Genomic DNA, 26,337 nt, shown 5'->3' with positions numbered 1-26,337 from the left:
CTAGGGGGGCCCCAGGAGGAGCTAAGTGTGTCCTCAGGTTCAGCTTGATCAGTGCCAAGAGAAGGTAGAGAGGAGCTGGCTGCTGTAAGGGGAAGATGCCGGTGTTGAGGAATTCTGGGCCCCTCTGGATGCAGTTAGGAAGGGCCAGACACAAGCCCCCCCCCCCCGCTTCTGCTCTCTGCTTGCAGCATTTGGGTTTCTCTTTGGCTGGGTGAAGCCATTTATGCTGATTCTGTGCTCCTATATGAGGAGCTGTCCAAGGTAGCCGATCACCAGCCGGGCTGCTTCCTTGGACTGCACTCCCTCTGTTTAGAATCGAGCCATAGGGAATTTGTCGGTCACCTCTGCAGACCTGCTCCAGGCAGCTCCCAGTGAAAACCCTAAAACAAACCCAGGCGGGAGGATGGAACCGCTCATGCCCTGGAAGCATGCCACAGCACCCGCCTTTCCCCCGTCTCTTGCTGGCCTCTCCTCTGTTGAGCTCTAGGGGGTATTCCAGCGGCCTGCATAGCTCTGGAGCCACAGAAGTCAAATAAGTTCTGGGAAATCAACGGACCTGTGCAGATGTGCTTACCTGACTTGTGCAGGTGGCCGAATCTCTCTGGCACAGAGGTGTGTTGAAGGGCAGTGTCCCCATGGCCCATAGATGGGGCTTGAGTTTGCACAGATTCTGATGCAATATACTTGCCTGCCCTCCTCCTCTGGTCTTAGCTGGCTGCTGCCTGGGAAGCCAAAGGGAATTGGGCACCATGGAAGCTGCACCAGACGCACAGGTGGGGGGTGCTCTGAGAGAGTCTCCCTCTCTTCCTGCAAAGGAAGGGCCTTGTGTCTGTGCAGCTGCCTCTCTGGGGCTTCTGGGACTCAGTTCTCTCTGTTCCACATTGGTTGCAGTGCCATGGCCTGCTCGTGGCTGCTTTGCAAGTGCTCTGTTGCTGCTGCCGCTGCCACTCCATAGAAGGCAGTTAGGGAACTTGCCCCTCATCAGAGCTGAGACTGGCTCCAGGTCCCCCAGCTGGCTGCACATGGAGGAGGAGGAGGAGGAGTGGGGAATCAAACTGAGCCCTCCAGATTAGAGGCGGCTCTTAACCATGGCACCACGTTGGGACCCGAGACCTGGAAGGGTACTATGCTATGAACTAGCACCTCAAACTGAGCCGGAAACTGCTGTGAAATGGCCTGTCCCAATCCAGGCTCAGAAAACAAAAACAAAGGACTCCAAGAGGAAACCAAAACAGACGGCTAAAAAGGCCCATGTCCAGAAAGGCCAGTTATGAATGTGCATGACAACATCCGTCGGAAAGCTTCAGAGTCCACAGATACAACCTTATTAAATAATTCTACACCTACAATACAGTTCTAAAAATCCAAGTTATACAAAAGCTATCCAATATAATGCATCACAGCAAGGCCAGCACAAGCATCAATTGCTTGTACACAGAACTGCATAAAGTATCTGCCATCAGGACTATCCAGATTGCTCACAAACAATGTTTTTACACACATTTAACTTAATAAGGTAAGTCCTGTAAGAAAGGAAGAAAGGAAGAAAGGAAGAAAGGAAGAAAGGAAAGAAAGAAAGAAAGAAAGAAAGAAAGAAAGAAAGAAAGAAAGAAAGAAAGAAAGAAAGAAAGAAAGAAAGAAAGAAAGAAAGAAAGAAAGAAAGGCAAGCTTCCGCCTTCCGAGTCTCCACGTCGTGTCTTATCATGGCCAGGACCAGCCAGCTAGAACTCCCTGGGAGGCTCTTGGAAAACTCCCCAACAGATGCTGGGCCCTCCTGTTTCGCATACAAGTGTTATCCAGGGGGCAAAAATACCAACACATCCAATTCTGTTGTCTCCTATCCAAGTAGTCCGTTTAATCCATGTCAATAATGTTCAAGGGAACTCTGTTTCACTGAGCCAACGAAGGCACAAGCTACCTGCAGGCGGCTGTTGCTCCCAAAGAGAGGTATCTCTCGCTTGCAGCAGGCTTTGAGGTCCATGCAGAGAAGACTGGCTCCAATCAGAATTCGGACCTGGTGTCTGCTATGGCAACACGAGGAATCTCCCAGTTACTAGTCCAACACATCAAGCAGACTTGAGTTCCGGGATGGGGATCAATATTGGCCCTCTACTATCTGCTGGAGTGTCAAGGTCAGACCATTTTTCCCTTAAGGTTCAGATTGGTACCCTGCTCGCTCTCTGTATAGACTGAGAGCAGATTGATGCCTGCATAAGGAGGCTTGTGCATCCCGTTGGCTTCTGCAATGCTCTGTGTGTTCCAGTACCCCCAGCAACTTGGTCAGGGAGCTTGTTGAGGACTGCCACAGCCGTCTTTCGAAAGCCCTTGAGGAGTCCTCTCCCCTTTCCACTCTTGTCCTAAACCATTGGAGCTGCGTAAAAAGAAATGGGAACTGAGCTGGCTGGAACAAATTAGAAAACTCGTGATGAAGCTTCAAGACCATCTTCTAAGACACGTGAGGATGCTTATCAGGTGGCCGTCAAGGCCACCAAGGGAGACAGTGTTCTGGCTTCTGTTGCCTCCACTAGCTTACGCCAAGCACAAGTATGTAAAACAATTAGGTCTTTGACATCCTTAACCAAAGGACTGTCTGAAATTGTACTAATGGCTCTCAGCCATCCGTCTGCAGCCCCAGATTCCTTGACCAGATGTTAGGAGGCTGTGGTAGACTAGTTCAAGCAAAAATTCAGCTAAAATGGAGGTCCTCTGGCTGGGTTGACTTTCTCCCGGGGAGGTGATGCAACTCCCGGCTCTTGAGAAAGTCATATTGACACCTTCGACTGCTGTTATGAGCCTAGGTGTGATTCTGGACACTGCCCTGTCTATGGAGGACCAGATCGCAAATTTGACCGAACATGTTTTCTACCATCTTCGCCAGGCATGGCGTAGGAGTAAAATTGCCTCAAGATGGAGAACTTAAAGCCGGGAGACACATCTTAATTTACTGTTAAATGGATTACAGACTCTACAGTGGCAATCATTGAAGAAGTATTTGAAAACGGGGAAAAATATACCTAGGAGCCTGTTCTGATTGCCCAGAAAATTATATTTTTTACACACCAAACAAGAGTGGCTGTGAGAGAGTGGCTTATCATTTTGGCCGGCTGATTTCGTTTTTCTCTTACCTGTAACATTTGGAAATCAACGGTGTAGTTCCTTTTCATTGAACTCCAGGAGAGTGGCAGAAAGGTCTCTCTGGGTAACACATTGCCATAGTACAGGGCTGCTACCTGAGAGGATCGGGACTCCTAGCTGCCCCCTTTCCCTCCTGAGGCCTCTGTCCCTCACAGTCCCAGGACATGAGCACCCTGGGGACAATTTATTGCAGAGTATACCCCTCTGCTGACATGTTTACCAATTAAAACCATTGCACCAGAAAATTTGGGAAACTAATGACTGGTCAGAGGAATGGAAATGATCTGCATTCATCCCACTGCCAAAAGAGGATAACTCCAAAAACTGTTTCAGTTACCGTACACTAGCCTTCATTTCTCATGCTAGTAAGATCCTGCTCAAAATCAAACAATGTACAACAACAACCATTGAAAGAGAATTACCAGATGTTCAAACTGGCTTTTGACGGGGGCATGGCACTCGGGAACACATAGCAAACTTGCACTGGATTTTGGAAAAGTTGCAGGAATACCAGAAGGATGTCTACATCTGCTTAATTGACAAGAAAGCTTTTGATTGTGTGGATCACAACAAGTTGTGGGAAGCCACACAAAATGTAGGGGTGCCAGTGCATTTGATCAGACTGCTGCCGCCTCTCCATGCAAACCAAGAAGCCATTAGATGTACACCATTTGGTGACACTGACTGGTTCAAAATAGAGAAAGGAGTGGGCCAGGACTATTCTTTCCTCTTTCCTGTTTAACTTGTATGCTGAGATCATTACGAGAGGGACTCAACTCAAAGAATCAGATACTGGAATTAATATTAGAGGAAGGAATATAAATAATCTTCAGTATGCTGATGACATGACCCTCCTGCTAGAAACTAAGGAAGGCCCAGGAAAGCTGAATACAGAGATCAGTAGAGTAAGCAAGAAATTTGGGCTTTTCTTAAACACTAATCAGTACAAAAAACAGACATGTCACAATCGCAGTTGATGATGATGAGATTGAATGGATTCAAGAATTCATTTTTCTTGGATCACAAATTGCCATGTGGCAATTGCAGTATAGAATTAAAATATTTGTTTGCTTTGGGTTGTTCAGCAATGATGAGCTTGAACTTAACATGGAAAAGCAAGGACATAAACCTGACTACGAAATGTAGATTAGTATCATATTTCCAATAGCCACATGGTTGTGAAAATTGGATGGTGAAAAAATCAGATGAGAAAAATCAGCTGGTTTAAAGAATCAGTTCATGTTGGAGAAGATGGACAGCAAAAGTCACAAACAAGGAAATAGTACAGTGCATAAAGTCTGATATATCACAGACAAAAGGCTGGGGGAGCTGGCCTGTTTAGCCTGGAGAGGAGATCTGATAACCATATTCAAGTATTTAAAAGGCTGCCATATGGAGGATGGAACAGAGTTGTTCTCCCTTGCATTGGGCTAGCATTTCTGAGATGGGGGAGCTTGATGTGGTTGGAAAGCCAGATTTGTTGTTTATAAATTTGTATAAAAGCTTTATTAAAAGAATAAGGTTCATAAGCATTTCTTTAGTATAGCACAGAGTTAAACAAGAGGCAAGAGAAATTGGATGAGAAACAGTCCTTCCGTCCCTTAGCTAAAACATACCCTATCTGATACCCTATCTCCTTTATTTAAGTTCCCCAGTTCTCATGGCATTGTCAGCTCACCTGGCAACCACATGGTCCAAGATAGCTGCTGACCTCTTCTTCTAAGAGCAAGAAATTATTTTGATGGTCAGCAGGTGAAAGACACCCTCCCCCCATTCCTGTGGTCAAAAGCAGATATACCTCCCTGTCCTCTCCCGCAGGAAGCCCCTGTGTTTCCTGGGGGAACATGGGAAGAAAAAAATCTCTCCCCCCCCTCCCCCTGTCTGGTGTTTGTTTCTTGGCTAGGCCAGTTAGCACCTGAAAGGGCATGAGCAAGTGACTAGCTGCCCCTCCTTTCCACAGCACATATGAAAAAAACTGACCTTTTGAAATGGGGGGGGGGGCATTTTGCTACATGGATGCTTTAGGCTCATGCTGCCTTGAACAGGGGTTAGGTTTGTATGGCCCCTCTATGGTTCTGTGATTCTGTGACTTTCCTATGTAGCATTGTTTAGTATGCTTAACATTCAGGCAAATCAGGACCAAAGGCAGTTAATAACTAGAGCTGGAACGTGTCCAGAAGAGGGAAACAAAGTTGGTGAGGGGTTTGGAGACCAAGACATATGAAGAAAGGCTGGGGGAGCTTGGTCTGTTTAGCCTAGAGAAGAGACGACTGAGAGGGGATCTGATAACCACCTTCAAGTATTTAAAAGGGTGCCATATGGAGGATGGAGCAGAATTGTTCTCTCTTGCCCCAGAGGGACAGACCAGAACGAATGGGATGAAATTAATGCAAAAGAAATTCCGTCTAAACCTTCGGAAGAAGTTCCTGACAGTTAGAGCGGTTTCTCAGTGGAACAGGCTTCCTTGGAAGGTGGTGGGTTCTCCATTTTTGGAGTTTTTTAAACAGAAGCTAGATAGCCATCTGACAGAGAGGCTGATTCTGTGAAGGCGAAGGGATGGCAGGTTACAGTAGATGAGCTATAGGGATGTGAGTGTCCTGCATAGTGCAGGGGGTTGGACTAGATGACCCATGTGGTCCCTTCCAACTCTATTATTCCATGATTCTATGAGAGCCACGACCTTGATGGCAGTCAAGTAAACAATAGAGCTTGGTTCTTAGCAGGGAGAAGGCAGTCCTTTTCTCGTCTAGGATCCAGCGGCCCCATGTAGCTCCAGAGAATAGCATTTGGCCCTGCCTGGCTGCCAGAAGAGGGGAGGGTGGAAGCTATCCTGACCTCTCCCAGGCCGCTACCTTGAAAGCACAGATCTGTACTTCTGCACAGGGAACCCTGGATAGCAGAAGCAAAGCCAACAAATGCCCCTGGAAAGCCCAAAATGGTCTCACAGGGAAACATGACCCGAGGCAGTCCTTCACGAAAGTGAGCCCCAGGTGATGGAGGTGAACAGCCACTCGTTGAAGTGGGCCCAGGAATGGATAGCAGCCCATGCAGGGACTCAAGGCAGGAGCAGAAGGGTCTGGATGGTTGGCGCCCAGTTTGTACCAGCTGGTTCTTTCACATCGTCTTCAAGGGCAACCCCATATAGAACATACTGCAGTAATCTATCCTGGCCAAATATAGGGAACCGACTTCCAAATAAAAGCAGAAGAAAGTATTGTTTGTCTTCCCTGTTCCCTCTTTCTGCAGTGGAATCTAGTAAGACCCCTTGGAAATCTTCCAGATGAAGGAAGAGCAGTGCCTTTTGCGACCGGGGGCCTCGCAGCCAGTGTCTCCACCATGGCTGCAGTTAGTAGAAGCTTATTCCAAGCCTCCGGACAGCCTCCCGCTCCAAAGCCTGGGTAGTTTCCTTAAGGGGCTTTACAGAGATCTTAGCCTTGAGGCTGCCGCAGAAGGGTTGGGTGGGCCTAGCCAAGGGAGCGCTTATGTTCCACCTGTCTCTGGGAGAAGATGCTCTTTATGCCAACCCACTTTGCAGATGTTGAGTCCAGGAGCTATTCCAAAGTTTTTACATGAGCTGCCGAAGGCAAACTCGCCTATTTGGTCCCGCCTAGCCTTTTCCTACGCAAGCCCCCTTTGTTTTGTCTGGGCTCGGGCTGGAGAGGGGTGGTGGGCCTGGGAGGCTACTGTTTCCCTGCACCAGTTTCTGCGTGTTACTTTTTAAATCTGATTTGCTTCAGCATGTTATTTTAGTTCCATGTAGAGAGCCGAGGGGCACAGTTGGTAGACGATGGTGCGTGTCACAGTGGATGAGGAGCCAGTGGTTCCCTGGTGGAATCTCCTGAGAGCTGCTCTCCTTGAGCCCCACAAGATCCTGCATTGGGCAGGGGGTTGGACTAGATGGCCCCTTCCCACTGTGGGATTCTGTAAGATGAAAGTGTCATTGATAAAGCTTGGTCACTGGAGAGGGGTTGGTGGGTAGAGACAGGAAGTGTGGCTTGGAGTGAGCTGTGGATCGGCTTCTAAAACGTGAAGCTTGCCCAGGAACCACAGTGGTGCCGTTAGTCTGAAGCCATTCCAGGTGGCAGGGTGGCAGTCAGGTGTGCTGGAGGATTATCTGGCTTGTGGCTCGTCTCTGTGGGAGGTGTTGGCATAAAGGACAGGACCGTGCCTGTCTTCAGAGGGCAGCCATGCTGATCTTCCTTGGCAGAGCCGGGGGTGAGTCCCAGGGCACCCGAGAGACCAGCAAGTTCTGAAGGGTGCCAGTTACCAAGAGTCAAAGTTCCCTTCAGCAGGCATTCTGGGAGTGACAGACTGGGGTTTCCTCCGGAAGTTGGGTGCTGCTGGTTGGGACCCAAAGGGACTTCTGGCCTAGATCTTGCTGCTGGTGATTTCTGATTTCTGTGCCAGATGGTCTCTAACAGTTTCCTTCTGAGGTGTGCCCAAGGAGGTGTGTTTGCCTACCTGTGTGGGAAGCTTGTCTCCCTCTCATTCTGTGGGTGCTCTTCCATGGAGCTCTGAGGCAAGGGGCCAGCTGGAGTCCATGGGTTGTGTCACCTAGCTTTTCCAAGACAGTCTTGCTGGAGGTTTGCTTTCTCCCAGAGGAGCAGCCCCCTTGCAGGGAGATCTGGGGGTGGAGCAGAACTTGGGCAGGTGGCTGTGGCATGGAGTGCCAGCTTACCTCCAGCAGAGCCCCACCTGAGGAATGGAGAGGATAACCAGCCAGCTCTGACGGGCTGCTGGACTCTCTCAAGGTCTCTGTGGCTGGAGCTGCTTTCATCTGGGCAGCCTTCCTTAAAAGCAGAGATTCTTTGCCTGAGTTGAAGGTCCAGTGAAATGCCAGCAAAAGGAACCCCAGGCGGAATGGTCCTGGAGTTCCCGAGGAGGTGGCAGGGGCTGGCCTTGCGGGAGCAGAAGAAGCTTCTAAGCACCTGTTTTTTGAAGGCAGCCATTCAACTGGCAGAGCTCAACTTGTGCCCAAAGCAGGCATGGCACAATCATGCCTGAGTGGGTTGGTGCCCTGCTTGCATCTCTTTGTCTTTGACGGGGTGGGAACTAAAATTCCAAACTTCACTTGCTGTCAGCTGTGCTGTACCGAAGACTCTCTCTCCAGGAGAGTCTCCAGTTAGCAGAATTCAGTGGCTTTTGTGTGCTGGAATCCATGTCGTGCAGCCTGGCAGAGGAACACAGCCTGTTTTCCACAGTGGCTGAGAACCAAGCAGCGCAGTTGCTGTTTCCCACCCACTTGACATTGCATTTGTGGGCACGCCTGTGCTCTGCTCGGCTGCTCCGGGCCTGATGCTGGGGAGTGGGCCGGCCGGCCTGTGTGCACCCGGGTGCCCCAGAGAACCCCTGTCTCTGGCAGCCGAAGCTTCCCTCGGGTGACTCTGCCTGGCACTGAGCCTGTTGGATGGGGAGGGGCGCCTGGAAGAAGCAGCCGTCTAATTAGCTGGGGAGGCAGCTGAGCTGAAGGCGTTGCTAAGTTACGTGGAGCACCTTGCGTGTCCCCAGAGAGGAGGCATCCTCCCGGTCCCTCCTCTCCCCACCCAGCCTGCCGGCGAGAGAGAGAGAGAGCAGCCCCTGTGTGCTGCGGCGGCCGCCTGCCCCTAGCCGGGAGCTCACTGAGGAAGGGAGGGGAAGGTCCAGGAGTGGTGATGTCACGAGCGGCTGTTGGGCGGTGGCTGGAGGCCTGTGGCAGGAGGATGCGTGGCCCAGGGCTCCGGCTGGCAGGCGGCTCCCAGGCCCCCAGGCCCTGCTGACCGGCCGGGCCGGAGAACGGCAGCACAGAGGCGGCGGAGCTGCGGCCATTTGCAAGAGCTCCTGGACAGGCCATGCCTGGGCGGGCTGCAGCAGCGCTGTGACTGAATGGGCTAATCTCCTCTCTGCCTCTCTCTCTCTCTCTCTCTCTCTCTCTCTTCCTCCCTCTCTCTGTCTCGCTCCGTCCATCTTCCGCAACCATGAGACAGGCGGCAGCCACACGGAAGGTACTGGGCCCCCGGGGCGGGGGGGGGGGGGCTTGCTGGAACAAGGAGGGGATGCGTTCCTTTTGCAGCAGATTGGGATTGTTGTGGGGTGGCACTTTGAAGGAGACGTTTGCCTTTCGCCTGCCTGCCTGACGTGGCAGGCTGAAGCAGGATCACCCCCAGGGGAGGGGGGCTGGCACCCCTCCTTTCACCATGAAGTGGTCGGGGTGAGAGAAGCTGTGAGGGTGACCGTCTCCCGTCCCCTCTCCCTGTCGCTTTCGTGGTCAGTGGTTCCCAGTGGCGCCTGGCGCTGCCTGCTGTGGGACGCAGCGCTGTCCGGCCTGCCGGGGTCTGCTGGGGGGTGGGCCCTTCTGGCAGGCGAGAGGACTGCGAGAGGACTGCGCCTGCTGGGACATTCCCCAGAGGGAGGTCCCTTTGCAGAGGCTAGGTCTTGGGAGCTTGTGGGCAGGGGAAGAGCCGGGGAGGGGGGCCTCCCCCCCCCCCCGCATAGGCGTCTGGAATGCCCGGCCTCTGGTGGCTGTGCACGGCCAGGACAGGGCTGGCAGGAAGAGGTGCCGGCTGCGCCTCAGCCTATTCCTGGGAGGAGGAGCTGCTTCCAGTCCCATGGATGGCCGACCTGGGCCGCAGGGGGGGGGGCAAGTCAGGCAATGGGAAGCAGGAGGAAGTGAGGCTGGGCCACAGGGCGGCTTGGCAGCGGCCCTGGGGCAGGAAGGAGGGATGAGGCCTCTGTGCCTGGATCTGGACCCAAGTCCCCTTTTCAGGCAGCAGAGCCTGGGGGGAGGATTGCAGCCAGGCCTGGCAGGCACCTCTCGAGCCACAAGCCTCGCGTCTCCCCCCCCCCCCGCCTCCAGCTTTGAGGTTGGGTTTGGTGGCACCAGGCAGAGGTGGAGAAGGGACTGCCAGCAGAGGCTTGCCACCTCTGCAACTTGGTCCTCAGTGCAGAAGCCGCTGCCCTCCCCTGTCCAAACTAATTTCTCCTGCATTTCTCCTGCGGGAGGGGCTGGGCTCCTGGAGCCAGCCAGCCCGGGCCTTCTTGCCCATTTGGCGTCCTGCGGGCTCCTCAGGAGCGTTCCTATCGATCCCTGCCTCCAGCTTGGGGACCAGGCGGAGGGGAGGAAGGGTGGATGGGGAGGGGCGCAGCTGCAGTCGGACTTCCCTCCTTCCAGGGAAGCTGGCCTGGTGTGTGTGCCAGGCGCTCCCTCCCCCCTCCAGGTGGGCCTGGCCCTTCTGCAGTGTCCCCGTCCCCTGCAGGTGGCCAAGGCCGCAGCGTGCACGGGCTCCTCCGGGGTGCTTGTTGAAGGAAATACGCCCCCCCCCTGTGTCACCCAGCTTTTCCAAGACTCTCCAGCCCCCCAGAGCCTTTCCTCCAACTCCTCTCAGCCTGTTGGCTTCTGAGACTGGATTGGGGGGTGGGGGGCTTCCAGTGCCCGTATGGCCCATTGATATCAAGGGTGCAACGAACATTTCCAGCTTCCAGAGCTGAGGCCATAGAGCTCGCTCTCTGCTCGGCCAGGGTCTTGGAGTTTCCTCCTGACCGAGGCTGCTGGGGGTGGGGGTGGGGGAGCAAGGGTCGATCTCCGCAGCATTTCCCAGCAGAAGTTGTGGGTGCCCTGGCGAAGGCTGGGTCCTCCAGGCATTGTTTCCTTTGGGCTGGGCTGGCCAGCCCCGTGCAGATGAGCTGTGCTGGAGCAGACCCTGGAGCTGCCATGCCTCTTTTCCCAGGGCAGGGAGGAGGCTGGGCTCCAGGGATTGCCCCCCTGCAGCCACTCTGTCTCTGCCGGCAGCTCCCCCCCCCCCCAGGAACACTTGATGGGAGCTTACAAGGCACCTCCCTTGTGGACTGGCCGAGGGCACCGGGAGCCCAAATCTCTCATGGCCAGTTCCCACCAACTCTGCGGAGGGAGGGGCCGAGGGTGAGAGCAAATGCTCCCCCTGCCTCTTCGTCTCTGGGGATGTTGCTCTGGCTCAAGGGGAGGGCTTCAGACAGCAGCCTCACTCCCAGCACCCTCCCCCCCCCCAAGTCACCACCCTTCTCAGCTGTTGAAGCTAGCAGGGCATGGACTCCCAGCAGGGGGGGGGGCACAACGAAGCAGCGCTCTCCCTCCTCCCCCAGAGCGAAGGACACTTTGGGCCGGCCTCTGGCTTCTGTTTGGCATCCCCCTCCCCCAGTGTCCGTCTTCAGGAAGCTAGTTGCTGGGCATTCCCCGGCCCACTGCTTTAGTCGGGCACGGCTGGCACAGCCACTGCTGGCTCGCCTGCCTCCTGTTTTCTCTCCCTGGACTTGGCAGGGCCAAGTTGGGGCACCTCTCTGACAATGGGGACTTTGTCCATGTCCTGAGCTGGGCTGGCCGAGCTGTTCCGTGCTCGGAGGGGGCTGTATTTGTGTCAGAGAAGGGCTGGTTTCGGAACAGAGGAGATGCAACAGCCTGGGCTGGAGCTTCTGGGGAGAACCCTCATCCCCTGTTCCGCTTCCAGCCTTTCGGCTTCCACTCTGGCTCTGTACCCACACAGCCGCCCCGCTTGGAGGAGGACCCCTAGCCCATGGGGGCTCTGGGGGAGCTGGGGGGGTGCCGGGGGGAGGGGCAGACAACTGAGTCTGGGACTTTGCTGGCCTTGTGGCTGCGGGAGCCCCAGCTGAATTATTATTATTATTATTATTTCAGTTTTTATCTCCCTCTGCTGGGAACCTCTCCTGGGAACTGGCCTGCTAGTCCCAGGGGTGGTCCAACTCCCTCTTGCCTTTTGCCCCATTCAGGGAAGAGGGACCTTCTGGGAGATACATTTGAGAAAGAAAATAAAAAATCCTTTCTTAACGCTGCCCACCTTTGATGCAGAGAATTCTGTGCAGGGCTGGGGGGGGGGGTAAGGTAGAAGCAGGGGTAGGTAAATTTTGCCCCTGGGGTTAGTAGAGCCAGTAGACCCCTGGGGTTAGAGAGCCAGTTTGGTGTAGTGGTTAGGAGTGTGGACTTCTAATCTGGCATGCCAGGTTCGATTCTGTGCTCCCCCACATGCAGCCAGCTGGGTGACCTTGGGCTCCCCATGGCACTGATAAAACTGTTCTGACTGAGCAGCGATATCAGGGCTCTCTCAGCCTCACCCACCCCACAGGGTGTCTGTTGTGGGGAGAGGAATGGGAAGGCGACTGTAAGCCGCTTTGAGCCTCCTTCGGGTAGGGAAAAGCGGCATATAAGAACCAACTCTACTTCTTCTTCTATTATCCTAGGAGGGGGGCTGTTGTGGGCGGCCCTCTGCTTTGGAAGATTTATACCTTGGAAGCTTGATTCCTGGGTGGGGAGGGGGGAGGCAGCAGTGGAATGTTTCTGCCTCGTAGCACAGAGAATTTCCTGTGCTATTTGAAGGAGAGCCTCCAGATCCCGCTCTGGGTAAGGGGCTGGGAGGGCATTGTGCTTGAGGCTCCCTCCCTGGTGTGTTCATGGAGACTGGATAGGAGGAGGGGTCTTGCCCCCCCCTCTCAGCACCTGGTGGCTGGAAAACCCCACCAGGCTTGGGGGCCCTTCCCACTGTGCCCAGGGGAAAGGGTGCAGCATGTGGTCATGCCTGCCAAGATTGGCTGCCCACTCCTTCCAGAGAGGTGCATATTGATGGGAGGGGCACCAGGTGGGCTGAGATGGGGGGGGTGCATGCATAAGCACTGACAAGCATGTGGCATGGACAGGCTGTCCACTAACGCCGTGTCTGTCTTGTTCCTCCCTTTCTTGGTTTTCCTCTGCTGCTGCTGCCGCTGCCACTGCTGCCTGTGCGGCGTCTCTCTCTCTCTCTCTCTCTCTCTCTCTTTCTGCTCCTGTCTCCCCCTGTGTGACTCTCTCCTCCTCTGCTGCCTTTGCCTGCCGCCCTGCAGACCACCACCCGGCGGCCCAAGGTGAGGACTGGCGAGGGCCGGATGGCTACTGTGAATGCAGGACGTGCAAAGATGCCCCTTCCCTCCTTCTCCCACTGGGTTGGCCTTGATCTTGTTCCGGCACCACCCGGCCCTTCTCAGCAGCCACTAAAGGCAGTGCCTGGAGGTGGGGGGTGGACGTCTGGCTTAGCCACCCGGTGGAGGCGTTCCTGAAGCTCCTCATACCTGTTTGGCACGCCTTTCGTCTCCACTCCTCCCACCAACTGGAAAGGCTCCCGACTCCCCGTGACTGGCTGTGCCCCCAGAGGGCACCTGGGGCTTCCCCACTTTCACGGTCTGTTCTGCCCCACTCAGGTCAGAAACGTCCTCCTGATGGGCATGAAGTCTCCCGGGAGTCCCTGCGACCGGCACGCCTGGCCTCCCCCTCTGCTGTACCCAGGAACCTGGGCATGTGGAGGACTTGGGCCTGTGGAGCAGGGAGCTCTCGGGACTCTCTGGGGCACCAGGGCGGTGCCTGGCTGCTTGTGTGGGGCAAGATCCCTGGCAGACAGAGGCTTGGCTCCTGCCTGCCTGGGTCTGGGACTCGCTGGGCATTGCGGTCTTTGCCTGCTGGGGGCTGGTGACCTCGTGCAGTTCCACGTTTCCGTTGGGCTCTTGTGGCTGATTCAGCAGCTCTCCTGGCTCCTTTGGAATAGCTCCCCGAGAGGCAGAATGCTGGTCCCCTGCAGGCCCTGCAGTCTTCTTCCCGGGCGGGCAAGGCTGTGTCTCTTCCCCGGGTCCCACTTTCTGATTCCAGTGGGGCTGCCCTGGCAGCTGTCCCCTCTCTCACTGAGGGGGATATCCTCGCCTCTTCTGAATCGTCTGCCAGTCACTTGCGTTGGGTGACACCTCGCTCTAGAGAGTGGCGCAGGGAGAACCTCTTCCTTCACGATCTGCATGCACACACGAGCAGCCCAAGGTTTGTTAGATGCCACTGCTTCCTTCCCTCCATTGTGAGATGTGTCCATTGATTCCTGCTCTCCGCTGCCAATGGGAATTCACAAAAGGACCTCTCTTCTTATCCCATGGCTGCTAAATTCATTCACGAGCCTTTGGTCAGGAGCCTTTTGGCCTTTCAAGGGCTTCATGCCCGTGGAGCCACCCCTGTCTCCCTGCTAGTGCCTGCCCTCTGGGAGGCGGGATGCGCCTTGGCTGCTCTTCCCTCCAGAGACTTGGTTCTTCTTGATGTGTGGCCAGATCTCGCCAGCCGGCCACCTCCTTGTTCAAGCACAAAGCAGACTGGGTGCCAACGGGAGCCTCTGCAGGCAGCCCCGGCTCCCCAGTCCACGGAGGAGACCTCTGAGCTGCAACTTGCCTGCCTGACCAGGCCGGATCAAGCCCACGTCCCAGCAGACAGAGAAAGGCTCTATGGAGCGGAGTCCTCCAGGGGCTCCTACTGCAGAAAGGCAGGAGGAGCATCCGTGGGGGGCCCTCCCCCCGTCTGCGTGGCTCCCAGGGACACGGATCCATGCGTGGGGAGCCTGGAGCTGCTGTGGCGAGGGCTCACTGGGCCTGTGGCTTCCCTTCCGGGCTGTGTGGAGAAACCGCAGAGGGAGGCCTGTGCCTCAATAGTGCCGTCTAGAGCAGGCAAAGCCGCTGGTATCCAAGGACTTCCTCGCAGCCCACCTGGCCAAGTATTTTCTGACTCTTTCTCTCCCCGACTGGTTTCTTCCAGCCCACCCGCACGGGCAGTTCCGCTGTGCCCAGTGGCGGGGCAGGGCTCTCGGGCTCAGCCTCTGCATCGACCGGCGAGATGAGCAGCAGCGAACCAAGCACCCCTGCGCAGACCCCCCTGGCGGCACCCGTGGTTCCCACCCCCCCTCTGGCCTCGCCAGTGGCGCCGCCAGTGCTCCTCTCGCCGACCAAGGTAAGCAAGCGGGCACCCTGGCCCCGTGTCTTTGGGGCATCGGTTCCCTGGATCGTGTTGTCTGCCTGCGGGCCATCTGTTGCCGGGCCGTCCGGGGCCAGAATTGCTTAGGGCCACTGCCGGTCACGTGTCCCTGTTGACCCGTTGGCGGCTGGTGGGCGGGTGGGATGCTGCTGCTGCTGGGGGCTGCCGGCCGCTGGTCTTGGTAGCCAAGTGCCGCCCCTCACGGCTCTCTGCCTGCCGGCTGGGATGGCTCCCGCTTCTTCCTTCGGCCCCACAGGAGGAGGAGAACCTGCGCGCTCAAGTCCGGGACCTGGAGGAGAAGCTGGAGACCCTGAAGATGAAACGGACTGAAGACAAGGCGAAGCTGAAGGAGCTGGAGAAGTACAAGATCCAGCTGGAGCAGGTCCAGGAGTGGAAGAGCAAGATGCAGGAGCAACAGGCTGAGCTCCAGAGGCGCCTGAAGGAGGCCAAGAAGGTGAGGGGGCGGGATTCCCAGGGGGCGGTGGTGCTCGTCTGCCCTGCAGTCCGTGGGGAAGGGCCCTCTTGGCAGCCCGGCCTGGCTGGCCTTGGTGCCTCAGCCTTCACAGGGAGGGCCCAGGCGGGCAAGGGGGCAGTCAGCCCTCCCCTGAGCAAGCCCGGCCTCCCTGCCCCCAGGAAGCCAAAGAGGCCCTGGAGGCCAAGGAGCGCTACATGGAGGAGATGGCCGACACGGCCGACGCCATTGAGATGGCCACGCTGGACAAGGAGATGGCCGAGGAGCGGGCCGAGTCCCTGCAGCAGGAGGTGGACTCCCTGAAGGAGAAGGCGGAGTACCTCACCATGGACTTGGAGATCCTCAAGCATGAGATCGAGGAGAAAGGTCAGCCGGCCGCCGGGAGCCGTGCCTCAGGGGCGGGGTGGGGAGGCAAATAAGAAGTGCACAGTGCGGCTGGGGGCGGGGGGTTGAGCTGGCCAACTCTGCTGAGACCCTGGCCTCCAGAGCGTGCTCAGAGAGCAAAAGAGGCAGTGGGAGCAGCTGCAAGCCCCTCCTCAGCTGTGGGCTGTGGGGTTGTCCTGCTTGCACCCCGCTCTCCCTCAGGGTGTGCCTCACTCTCACCTGGCCAGGTGAAAGAAGCTTTGTGAGCCTGGCCTTGGCTCTCTGGCTGGCAAAAGGGGGTGGCTTTCTTTTCTGGCGGGGGAAGGGAGGGCTGGGGACGGTCCATTTGTCAGAATGCCCAACGAGGACCTGGCCTGAACCCCTTCCTCAGCCAGGGCAGCCTGGCGGGGGGGGGCTTGGGCCTGTCAAAATGTAGCCTAACTTGTCCTCACAAGGTAGATTCAGGTGGGCGGATGGGCTGCTCTGAAGCTGCAGGACCAAGTGTGAGTTCCGCCAGTCACCTTGAAGCCCGGCACAGCTTCCTACCTGGTGTGAGGTTTCATGTGCCTACCCACTTTGCGCAGAAGCTTCTCCACGGAATTTAACTGTGTGGATCTGAAAGGTTCCTGGCTGGACTCAGACTTTGCTCAGCTGCCCTCACAAGAGGAGGATGAAAAAAGTGACATTAGGCCCCGGATCCGGAAGTGGAAATGGAAGAATAAATGAATGAAGAATAGTAGGTTTTTATACCCTGCTTTTCCCTGCACTAAGGAGTCTCAAAGCAGCTTACAAACGCCCTCCCTTCCTCTCCCCAGAACAGACTCCCTGTGAGGGAGGGGAGGCTGCGAGAGCTCTGTGAGAAGAGAACTGTGACTGGGTCACCCAGATGGCTGCACATGAATCAAACCTACCTAGCCAGATTAGAAGCCACCTCCCTTAACTGCTGCACCATGCTGGCTGGCTGGCTGGCTGGCTGGCTGGCTGGCTGGCTGGCTGAATGAATGATAGAATCATAGAATCATAGAATCATAGAATCATAGAGTTGGAAGGGGCCATACAGGCCATCTAGTCCAACCCCCTGCTCAACGCAGGATCAGCCCTAAGCATCCTAAAGCATCCAAGAAAAGTGTGTATCCAACCTTTGCTTGAAGACTGCCAGTGAGGGGGAGCTCACCACCTCCTTAGGCAGCCTATTCCACTGCTGAACTACTCTAACTGTGAAAAACTTTTTCCTGATATCTAGCCTATATCGTTGTACTTGAAGTTTAAACCCAATGAATGAATGAATGAATGAATGAATGAGAGCCCCTCAAGGAGAGTCAGATTTGAGCGGGATTGCTTGGAGCCAGTTGAGATTCTCCAGGGGCATTGAGGCGGGCAACAGAGGGAGGGCAGACAGCAGGTAGGGGGGTGGCCAGCCCTGTCTCACACGTTGCACAGCTTACTTGTGAGTCGATGGCCTTGTTCATCCTGAGTGAGCTCTTCCTCCGGTGCCCCCAGGCTCAGACGGGGCTGCTTCCAGCTACCATGTCAAGCAGCTCGAAGAGCAGAATGCCCGGCTGAAGGAGGCCCTGGTGAGGTAGGGGAGCCGCCGTCGCCCTCCTTGCCCTGCCCTGCCCTGCCCTGCCCGCCTCTTCCCTTTCTGCTCCCGGCCCCGGGGAGTATGGCTGGCTTGTCTGAGCCCTCTCTTTCCCTGCGGCAGGATGCGTGACTTGTCTGCCTCGGAGAAGCAGGAGCACTTGAAGCTTCAGAAGCACATGGAGAAGAAGAACCTGGAGCTGGATGCCCTCCGGCAGCAGAAGGAGAAGCTGCAGGAAGAGCTGAAGCTGGGGGAGAGGACCATTGATGAGCTCAAGGAGCAGGCAAGCAGGCCCAGCCGGAGCCTCCCCTGCCCTCGTCCTGGGCCACAGCCAGCCACGGGGGGAGTTGCAGCCTGCCCTCCCCCCAGAGGGACAGCAAAAAGCCACGCTTGGGCCTGGCCTTGGCGTGACCTGCTAAGGCTGGCCACTCACCACTTGGCCCCTCTTCCCTCCCTGCCGCGGCCCAAGTTCAGCCAGTGTCCCTTTTCCCCAGGTGGACGCTGCTTTGGGGGCTGAAGAGATGGTGGAGACGCTGACGGAGAGGAACCTGGACTTGGAGGAGAAAGTCCGTGAGCTCCGTGAGACCGTTGGAGACCTGGTGAGAGTTGGCTGGAGGGTGGGCGGAGCTCCCTTTGCCCGGTTGTAGACGGAGCCATGAGCTCTTGGCAGTCCCTGCATGGCCCTGCTTTCTGGTTCGTGGAGCGATGAGACATCTGCGTTGAGCTGTATGGCCCCTTCCAACTCTAGGATTCTATGACATGCTTACCACCCCTGCAACAATACGGAAGGAGGAGTGTGTAGTGCCCCCCTCCCCCCACTTCCCTTTGTCTGCCCCCCGGAAGGGCAGGCAGAGCGCCAGGCGGCTGCATCCCTCCCCTCTTTGCAGGAAGCCATGAATGAGATGAACGATGAGCTGCAGGAGAACGCCCGGGAGACGGAGCTGGAGCTGCGGGAGCAGCTGGACATGGCGACGTCACGTGTGCGGGAGGCGGAGAAGCGTGTCGAGGCAGCACAGGAGACGGTGGCTGACTACCAGCAGACCATCAAGAAGTACCGGGAGCTGACGGCCCACCTGCAGGTACTCTGGCCCTCCTCTCTCCGGCTGGGCTGGGCTGGGCTGAGGCTGAATCTCCGTGCGCTGCAGGCTTTGTGCCTTGGGTGAAGAACAGCATGAATGAATGAATGGATGGATGGATGGATGGATTTGGATGGATGGATGGATGGATGGATGGATGGATGGATGGATGGATGGACAGTTGCCGGGTTTGCCCCAGTGGCAACGCTGACCTTCCCTTCTTGGGGCACAATATATCAGCTCTTTTGGCCCAGGGGAGTCTCAGTCCAGCAACGGGGTGACCTAGGAGGGGGGCTGCCACCCCCACCCCATTGGCTGTCAGGCAGTTGCCTCGCTCTCTAGGCTGCTCCTCCCGTTCTGGAGCCCTCCCCTCCCCTCCCCTCCCCTCCCGGGACACGACTGACATTTTCATGGCATTTGCAGGGCTCAGTGCTGCTGCTGCGGCTGTGGCCAGTGTGGCCTCCAAGCCCCGCTCCTGGCTGGCCCCTGCCCATTGGGAGCCCCTTGTGGTGGGTGGTGGGGGGAGACGGCCAAGGCAGGCAGACAAGCAGGGAGGACAGTCCTTCCGGCACAATGCTAAGCAGGCAGGGAGAGGTTGACTCTCCTTGAGGCTGGCCAAGAGAGACCCCTGGCTTTGATGGGGAAGGAAAGGGACCTTGTGGCAGCGGCAGCCCCCCCTCTGCTTCTTGGCAACGCAGGCCATAAGGAAGAGGCCTTCTGCTGAGTCACACCACTGAATTGTCTTTCCTGGCCAGTGGCAGCGCCGAAAGGTTCCAGGTCGAGGTCTTCCTCTTCACTTTCTACTTGACTTTTTTAGCGGGCAATGACAGGTATTGAACCCAGGGCCTTTTGCATGCCAGGCAGAGGCTCCCATGCTGAGGGACAGCCCCCTCCCCCGCAGGAGGAAAGCCAGTGAGCAGGAGATTCCCCCCCCCCCCCGCTGTAGGCTCCCCCTCCGTCTAGTCAAGCTGAGTGCTTTGGCCTGCCTTTCGAAACAGGGTTAGTCCTGGAGTCAGGTCCTCCCCTGCCCCCCCCCCCCAGACCTGAAGCTCCTCCTTCTTCCACTGCAGGAGGTGAACCAAGAGCTGCTGAGCCAGCGGGAGGCTTCGGTGGAGAGGCAGCAGCAGCCCCCGCCCGAGATGTTCGACTTCAAGATTAAGTTTGCCGAGACAAAGGCCCATGCCAAGGTCGGCTTGCTGGGAGCGGTGGGTGGCAGAGCCTGCCATGCCCTTCCCCCTGGACAGCTGGGCACGTGTGGAGCTGGGAGGGCTGGCTCGTGCTGGAGGCTGGAGGTGGGACCCCCCGGCACTGATAAACCTCATTCAAGGGCTCCTCCTTCTGGAACGAGATCTGGAGGCCACAGAAGGGCGCAGTGAGGCTCAGCCCCTGCAGGCGCACCCTTTCCTGGTGGCCGCAGCTGGAGAGTGGGAGGCCAGCCTTCCCTGGGAGAGAGAGCCATGCCTCCGCCTGCACCGTGGCTCAGAAAGGGCAGCAGCACTGGGGCAGCCATTGTTCTCTCCAGGGCACACAGAGCTCCCTGGCTGGCTACGCTGAGGGGCCGGAGCGTGGGCCCAGCAGGGGGTAGTGGGGAAGAGCAGCAGCAGACTCTTATCTGGAGAACTGGGTTCACTCCCTCACTTCTCCCTCCCTATGGACCTGCCCCAGTTCTCTCTGAACTCTCCCAGCCCCACAAGGGGGGAGGGGGTTGTCAGCTGCTTGGTGGCTTCCGGATGCTGCCGAACGGGGTCGGTTCTCTGGCCAGAAGCGCCTCTGGGGAGCCTGCCCAGCACGTCCTCCTCCCTTCCCCCCCCACCCCCCTGAAGCAGATGAAACTAGCGGGAAGGCCTCCCAAGCGATGGCTTTTGCTTCAAGCAGCCCTGCCAGACACCCACCCAGGCCCTGCGGAGGGCTGTTGTTGTGGATGGGCGTCCTTTGGACTCCGGGCCGGGCCCTTTCCCGGGGAGGCCTGGGGGGGCGGGGGAGAGGCTGGCTGTCATGTGAATGGTTTGCTGGGTGGGTGCTGGGCCCGAGCTCTGAATGGCGTCCCGGCATCGAGTGGGTGGCGCTCGGGGGCAGGGGGCTTCAGGGGGAGGGGTCCTGGGCCATCATCTCTGGGCGCCCTCCAACGCCACCGCTCTGTACAGGCCATTGAGATGGAGCTCCGGAAGCTGGAGGTGCAGCAGGCCAACCGGCACGTCTCCCTCCTGACTGCGTTCATGCCGGACAGCTTCTTGCGGCACGGCGGGGACCACGACTGTGTGCTGGTGCTCCTCCTCATCCCCAGGCTCATCTGCAAGGTGGGCCTTCCCTCGGCCACCAGTTCTGGGAGGGAGGGGCCGTGGGGGGCAAGCGCTCGGTCTGGCCCCCAGCAGAGCTCCCTTCAGCATCCAAATAACCTGGGAGAAGATGCACAAAATGCACCCAGTGCTGCCAGCGTGGTGGAGGGGCTAAGAGTGGCGGCTTCTTATCTGGCACGCCAGGTCTGAACTTCTGAAGCTGCCTTGCCTGAGCGAGGCCGTCATGGCCAGGCTTGTCCACTCGGCTCAAGCAGAGAAGCCTCTTCCCCACCTCCTCCTGCCTGGTCCCCTTTCCACTGGAGGTGCTGCTGGGGATGGAGCCGGCGAGGGGTGGGGGGGAGGCGCTCCCTCTCAGCCACGCCCCCTCCTCTGGCCCCCTCCTCTGGCACTTTGGTCCGTTGCTGTTCCTCCCAGGAAAGCATGCAGGGGACCTCCCTGCTGAACGGGGCCCTGTCTGTAGGAAGGCTCCTTGCTGAGCCCAAGGCAGACTCCAAACCCATTGTATTGTCCGCTGTGAGGTGGGCTGGTGGAGCTGGGTAGGGGGTGTTGGGGTACTGGTGTGCCTCAGGGCAGAGGAAAGACCCTGCAACTCTGACAGCCCCCCTCCCCCCGGAACAGGCCGAGCTGATCAGCAAGCAGGCCCAGGAGAAGTTTGACCTGAACGAAAGCTGTGCGGAGCGTGCCGGCCTGCGGGGCCCCCCAGGGGAGCAGCTGAGCTTTGCGGCCGGCCTGGTATACTCTCTCCTTCTCCTGCAGGCGACGCTGCACAAATATGAGCAGTGAGTAGGGCTGGGGGTGGGTGCCAAACAAGTCCCTGGCCGGGTTGGTTAGGACGCTCCTCCGGGGCAGCCAGTCACTCCCCCCCCCACACACTCCCCTCACCCACAGGGCCCTGAACAAGTGCGGTGTGGAGGTCTACAAGAAAGTGGGGACGCTGTACCCAGAGATGAGTGTGCACGAGCGGTCACTGGACTTCTTGATCGAGCTGCTTCACAGGGACCAGTTGGACGAGACGGTCAACGTGGAGCCCTTGACCAAGGCCATCAAGTACTACCAGGTGAGGCACAGCCAAGGCACGGACCCTTCTCCGGAAGGCCAGCTGGGTGACCCTTGTGGTGCACTGTTGCTGGCTGTGGAGCCCTTCAGCTGATCTCCTCCTCCCTTCCAGCATCTGTACAGCATCCACCTGGCGGACCAGGCCGAGGACTGCACCCTGCAGCTGGCCGACCACATCAAGGTGAGAGGAGCAGCCCCACCCCTCGCGGTGCCTGGTGGGAGTGGTGGTTTCTTCCTTGGGTCTGGGTTTGACTTTCTGCTGGTGAGGAAGGGGAGTGCGCCAGAGCTAGGAGTGGTGCTCGGCGATGCTTCTTTGTGGGGAGCAGACAGTGCCCCCTCCCCCCGCAGTCCCTGGGCAGGTGTCCCTGGTGGGGCCTACCTTGGTCCAAGCTGATGGGTGGTGTTTCTCTCCAGTTCACCCAGAGCGCCTTGGACTGCATGAGCGTGGAGGTGGGGCGGCTGCGGTCCTTCTTGCAGGTAAACTTTGGGGAGGGGAAGCAGGCTGGGGGAAGCAGGCTGGCCGAGGCAATGACCATCTGCCGGGAAGGCCTGGCCTGGAATTGGTCCCTCCCCCTTTCTCTCCCCCCTCCCCCCACAGGCTGGGCAAGAAGCTGCCGACTGGGCCATCCTCCTGAAAGATCTGGAGACCTCTTGCAGCGACATCCGCCAATTCTGCAAGAAAATCCGGCGTCGCATGCCCGGCACTGACGCCCCCGGCATTCCTGCAGCCCTGGGCTTTGGACAGCAGGCGAGTGGCTGGGTCCTCATCTCTGGCTGTGGCTCAACAGGCTCCCTGCGCAGCACCCTGCGAGATGGACTGGCCTGGCAGGTGCCACTGCCCGTTGACCCTCCCACGCGTTTATGTCTTCTCCCCAGGTCTCGGACACGCTGCTAGACTGCCGCAAGCACCTGACATGGGTGGTGGCCGTGCTGCAGGAGGTGGCTGCCGCTGGCGCTCAGCTGATCGCACCCATGACGGAGAACGAGGGCCTCCAGGCCGTGAAGCTGGAAGACCTGGCCTTCAAAGCCAGCGAGCAGGTCAGGAGCCACCCTCCCCCACTACCAGGGGCTGCTTTGGCCCTGAGATGGCCAATCTCTGGCAGACCAGTGGGCTCCCCAGGTTGCCATGCAGCTAGAAACGGGGTGGGGAGCTGGGACAAACAAGGAACCGAGGCTCTTGAGCATTGGCTTAACCCCCCCCTTCCCCCCCCCCCGCATGACTCATCTGTGTCCTCCTTGCCTGGGACAGGCCAACCAGCCACTCAGGGGCTTAAAATTGCCATATAAAGGATGGAGCAGAGTTGTTCTCTCTTGCCTCGGAAGGATGGACCAGAACCAATGGGATGAAATTAATTCAAAAGAAATTCCGTCTCAACATAGAATCATAGAGTTGGAAAGGGCCACACAGGCCATCTAGTCCAACCCCCTGCTCAACACAGGATCAGCCCTAAGCATCCTAAAGCATCCAAGAAAAGTGTGTATCCAACCTTTGCTTGAAGACTACCAGTGAGGGGGAGCTCAGCACCTCCTTAGGCAGCCTATTCCACTGCTGAACTACTCTGACTGTGAAAAATTTTTTCCTGATATCTAGCCTATATCGTTGTACTTGTAGTTTAAACCCATTACTGTGGAACATCCGGAAGAAGTTCCTGACAGTCAGAGCGGTTCCTCAGTGGAACAGGCTTCCTTGGGAGGTGGTGGGTTGCTCTTTGGAGCATCTCTTTGGAGATGTTTAAGCAGAGGCCGGATACCTATCTGACGGAGAGGCTGGTTCTGTGAAGGTTCAAGGGGGTGGCAGGTGACAGTGGATGAGCGAGAGGGTTGTGAGTGTCCTGCTTAGTGCAGGGGGACTAGATGACCCAGGAGGTCCCTTCCAACTCTATGATTCTATGAACTGGCCCCATCCTTGTCCGTAAGACTCTCAGAGTGAAGCAGCATGCAAGGCTGGCCAAAGACATTTGTGGAGGCTGATGCTGGGGTGGCTGGCAGAGAGAGGGATGGAGGGTGAACCTGGCTCTCCTGCAGGACCCAGCACCCGGGGGTCGGGGAGTGGTTAGGTTGCTGGGGTCAGAGTCTTCATGCCTGCAACCCCCCCCTCCCCCAACCGGCTTCTTCTCCGTAGATCTACGGCATCCAGGGCATCAACCCCTACGAGTGCCTGCGCCAGTCATGCAACATCCTCATCGCCACCATGAACAAGATGGCCACAGCCATGCAGGAGGGCGAGTATGATGCCGACAGGCCCCAGAGCAAGGTGAGGAGGCCAAGCGTGGGTCAGGCTTCTGGGCTCGGAGGAACCCTTGCCAGCCTCTTCTGGCTCCTCAGCCTACCCCCCCCCCAGCAGTGGGGTTTCTGGGGCCCCGTTTCCCTCCCAGGCAAGCCCACACAGATGCCTCTTGCAGCCGCCGCCCCCCGTGGAGCTCCGCGCAGCTGCCTTGCGGGCGGAAATCACCGACGCCGAAGGTCTGGGGCTCCAGCTGGAGGACCGGGAGACTGTCATCAAAGAGCTGAAGAAGTCCCTCAAGATCAAGGTGAGCCGGCCCCTGGAGGGCGATGGGAATGGCCCAGTAGGGTGGGTGACAGGCCCCGTTTCATAGGGGGCTGGAGGGTGGGCCCTGGCAGAACTCCCCCCCCCCCAGGCCAGCTTCCGTGTGCTGCTCTCCCAGTGGCTTCCCCTCCACAGGGCGAGGAGCTGAGCGAGGCCAACGTGCGTCTCAGCCTCCTGGAGAAGAAGCTGGACAGCGCCTCCAAGGATGCTGACGACCGGGTGGAGAAGATTCAGGCCCGGCTGACTGAGACGCAGGCCCTGCTGAAGAAGAAGGAGAAGTGAGGGGGCGGGGCAGGCGGGCACTGGGCAGCCACGGGGGTTCCTCCCAGCCACGCTTGCGGTGCCCTGGGCCACGTGGGGCAGTGTGGTGCCAGGCTTATGCACAGCCCTCCCCTGGACAGGCTGGTCTAGTCACCCATGGCAGAGGAGGCGGGTTTGGCCCAGGAGGGTGCTGGCAGAACCAAGAAGGGCAAGCAGACCTGGCCCGAGAAGCCCCTGCCTCAAGCAGCAGAGGAGCCCCACCCCCCTTCGAGTTCTCTGCCCGCAGGTCCTGTGAGCATCTCTGCCTCTCCCCCTTTCCCTGTGTGCCCCTGCAGGGAGTTTGAGGAGACCATGGATGCCCTCCAAGCAGACATCGACCAGCTGGAGTCAGAGAAAATGGAGTTGAAGCAGCGGCTCAACTCCCAGTCCAAGCGCACCATCGAAGGCCTGCGGGGTGCCCCGGCCTCAGGCATCGCCTCCGTCCTCTCGGGCATCACAGGAGGTCAGGCTGCTGCGTGGGGGGAGGATCCTGGCACTGGCCGGAGGTGGGCGGTTCAGCAGGGCTGCTCTCCGCCAGTTGCCACCAAGCCCCCACCCGGGGGGGGCACTCTGCATTGTGACTCACTAGGGGGCTGCTCCGGGCGCGAGCACGGCTCCGGCTCAAGCGTGGGAAAGGGGCACAGGGGAGGGGGCGTCTCTGGGGAGGGGGGTGAGGTTGCTGTTGGCGAGGAGGCAGCAGGGGCACCACCAGCAGCACGGACGGGTCTTTGCTTGGGAGAAGGGCCCAAGAGCCACTCTCTGTTAGAAAGGGGCTTTCAGCCAGCAGGAGCAGAAGTGCAGCTTTGGCATCAGGATTGCCGTGTGCCTGCAAAGGCCCCCCAGAGCTATCTGGGTCCTGACCAGTGATGGGGGCAGGCAGGGCTCTCCTGCAGCCCCGTCCGCCAGTCCAGCTTTGCCCTTCCCCAAAGGCCCGTTCAGGCATTGCTCCCTGCAGCAGTGGACGGTGCTGTGCATGGGATGGGGCCCTCGTCAGGCGGGCAGGGAAAGAGGTTGCAAGCGGGAGGGGAGAGCGTCCCTCTGCGACTCGGCTGGCCTCTCTCAGGGCAGGCTGTGGCTGCCACCGGGCGTTCCAAAAGCTCTCTTCTAATTCTGCGGCTTCTCCTCTCTCTCACGCTTGCCCTGCAGAGGAACAGCAGAGAGGTACAGTTGCTTGCCCCCCCCTCCCTGGGCCAAGGGCAGGACAGAGGGGGAGGGCTAGGGGAAGCTGGGCCAGGCTCCTCTCATTAGGATGGGGATAGGGAGGAGCCTTTGGCAGGGGCAGCCAGCCAGGGGGGTCTGAGCTGAGCACAGGCAGAAGCCACGGGAGTATACCTCAAGGGCAGGACTTAGTGCCTGGGGTGATGCTGCCCAATTCTTACTTGTGTTCTATGTGTTTGCACCCATGGCCACAATCCTCCTCTTTTGGGGCTGGCCTTCGCCTTCTGCAGGCAGCTATCCCACGCCATGCAAGGGACAGGGTCCTCTTCCGTCTGCCCGAGGCAGTGGGTCACACAGTGCCCTGTGCCCAGAGAGCAACTCTCTTCTGCCCTCCTTGCAGGTGTCGGTGCTGGCCAGGTAGTGATAGGTGGGTCAGGCCCCATACAGGTGAAGGACTCCCCGCTCCTCCTCCAGCAAATTGATGCCATGCAGCTGTCCATCAAGCACCTCAAAAATGAGAACAACCAGCTCAAGGTGAGCGGATCTGGAGAGGAGCCTCAGTGGGCCGAAGAGGCAGGCCAAG

At 58.0% G+C, this 26,337-nt stretch overlaps 1 protein-coding gene across 8 annotated transcripts in view; it reads left to right on the top strand.

Moving 5' to 3' along the window:
- DCTN1 (dynactin subunit 1) overlaps nt 1-26,337 on the top strand; it is a 49,502-nt gene that overhangs the window by 19,590 nt on the left and 3,575 nt on the right. For 3 of the 8 annotated variants that reach the window (XM_077301386.1, XM_077301383.1, XM_077301381.1), the window contains 23 exons: nt 9,099-9,116; nt 12,976-12,996; nt 14,690-14,881; nt 15,162-15,359; nt 15,539-15,743; nt 17,241-17,319; nt 17,443-17,602; nt 17,814-17,918; nt 18,207-18,398; nt 19,466-19,582; nt 20,540-20,692; nt 21,311-21,471; nt 21,581-21,749; nt 21,861-21,929; nt 22,163-22,225; nt 22,347-22,496; nt 22,625-22,786; nt 23,871-24,002; nt 24,151-24,279; nt 24,432-24,574; nt 24,893-25,059; nt 25,743-25,757; nt 26,155-26,288. In XM_077301386.1, coding sequence (XP_077157501.1) covers nt 9,099-9,116; nt 12,976-12,996; nt 14,690-14,881; nt 15,162-15,359; nt 15,539-15,743; nt 17,241-17,319; nt 17,443-17,602; nt 17,814-17,918; nt 18,207-18,398; nt 19,466-19,582; nt 20,540-20,692; nt 21,311-21,471; nt 21,581-21,749; nt 21,861-21,929; nt 22,163-22,225; nt 22,347-22,496; nt 22,625-22,786; nt 23,871-24,002; nt 24,151-24,279; nt 24,432-24,574; nt 24,893-25,059; nt 25,743-25,757; nt 26,155-26,288 — 2,934 coding nt within the window. The remainder of the gene's footprint in view (nt 1-9,098; nt 9,117-12,975; nt 12,997-14,689; nt 14,882-15,161; nt 15,360-15,538; nt 15,744-17,240; nt 17,320-17,442; nt 17,603-17,813; nt 17,919-18,206; nt 18,399-19,465; nt 19,583-20,539; nt 20,693-21,310; nt 21,472-21,580; nt 21,750-21,860; nt 21,930-22,162; nt 22,226-22,346; nt 22,497-22,624; nt 22,787-23,870; nt 24,003-24,150; nt 24,280-24,431; nt 24,575-24,892; nt 25,060-25,742; nt 25,758-26,154; nt 26,289-26,337) is intronic. The other 5 variants (XM_077301384.1, XM_077301382.1, XM_077301385.1 and 2 more) reach the window with 4 other exon arrangements.

The sequence above is a fragment of the Paroedura picta genome, chromosome 10, assembly GCF_049243985.1.
Source record: "Paroedura picta isolate Pp20150507F chromosome 10, Ppicta_v3.0, whole genome shotgun sequence".
Classification (NCBI taxonomy): Eukaryota; Metazoa; Chordata; class Lepidosauria; order Squamata; family Gekkonidae; genus Paroedura; species Paroedura picta.
This window is presented reverse-complemented; position numbering and strand designations above follow the sequence as displayed.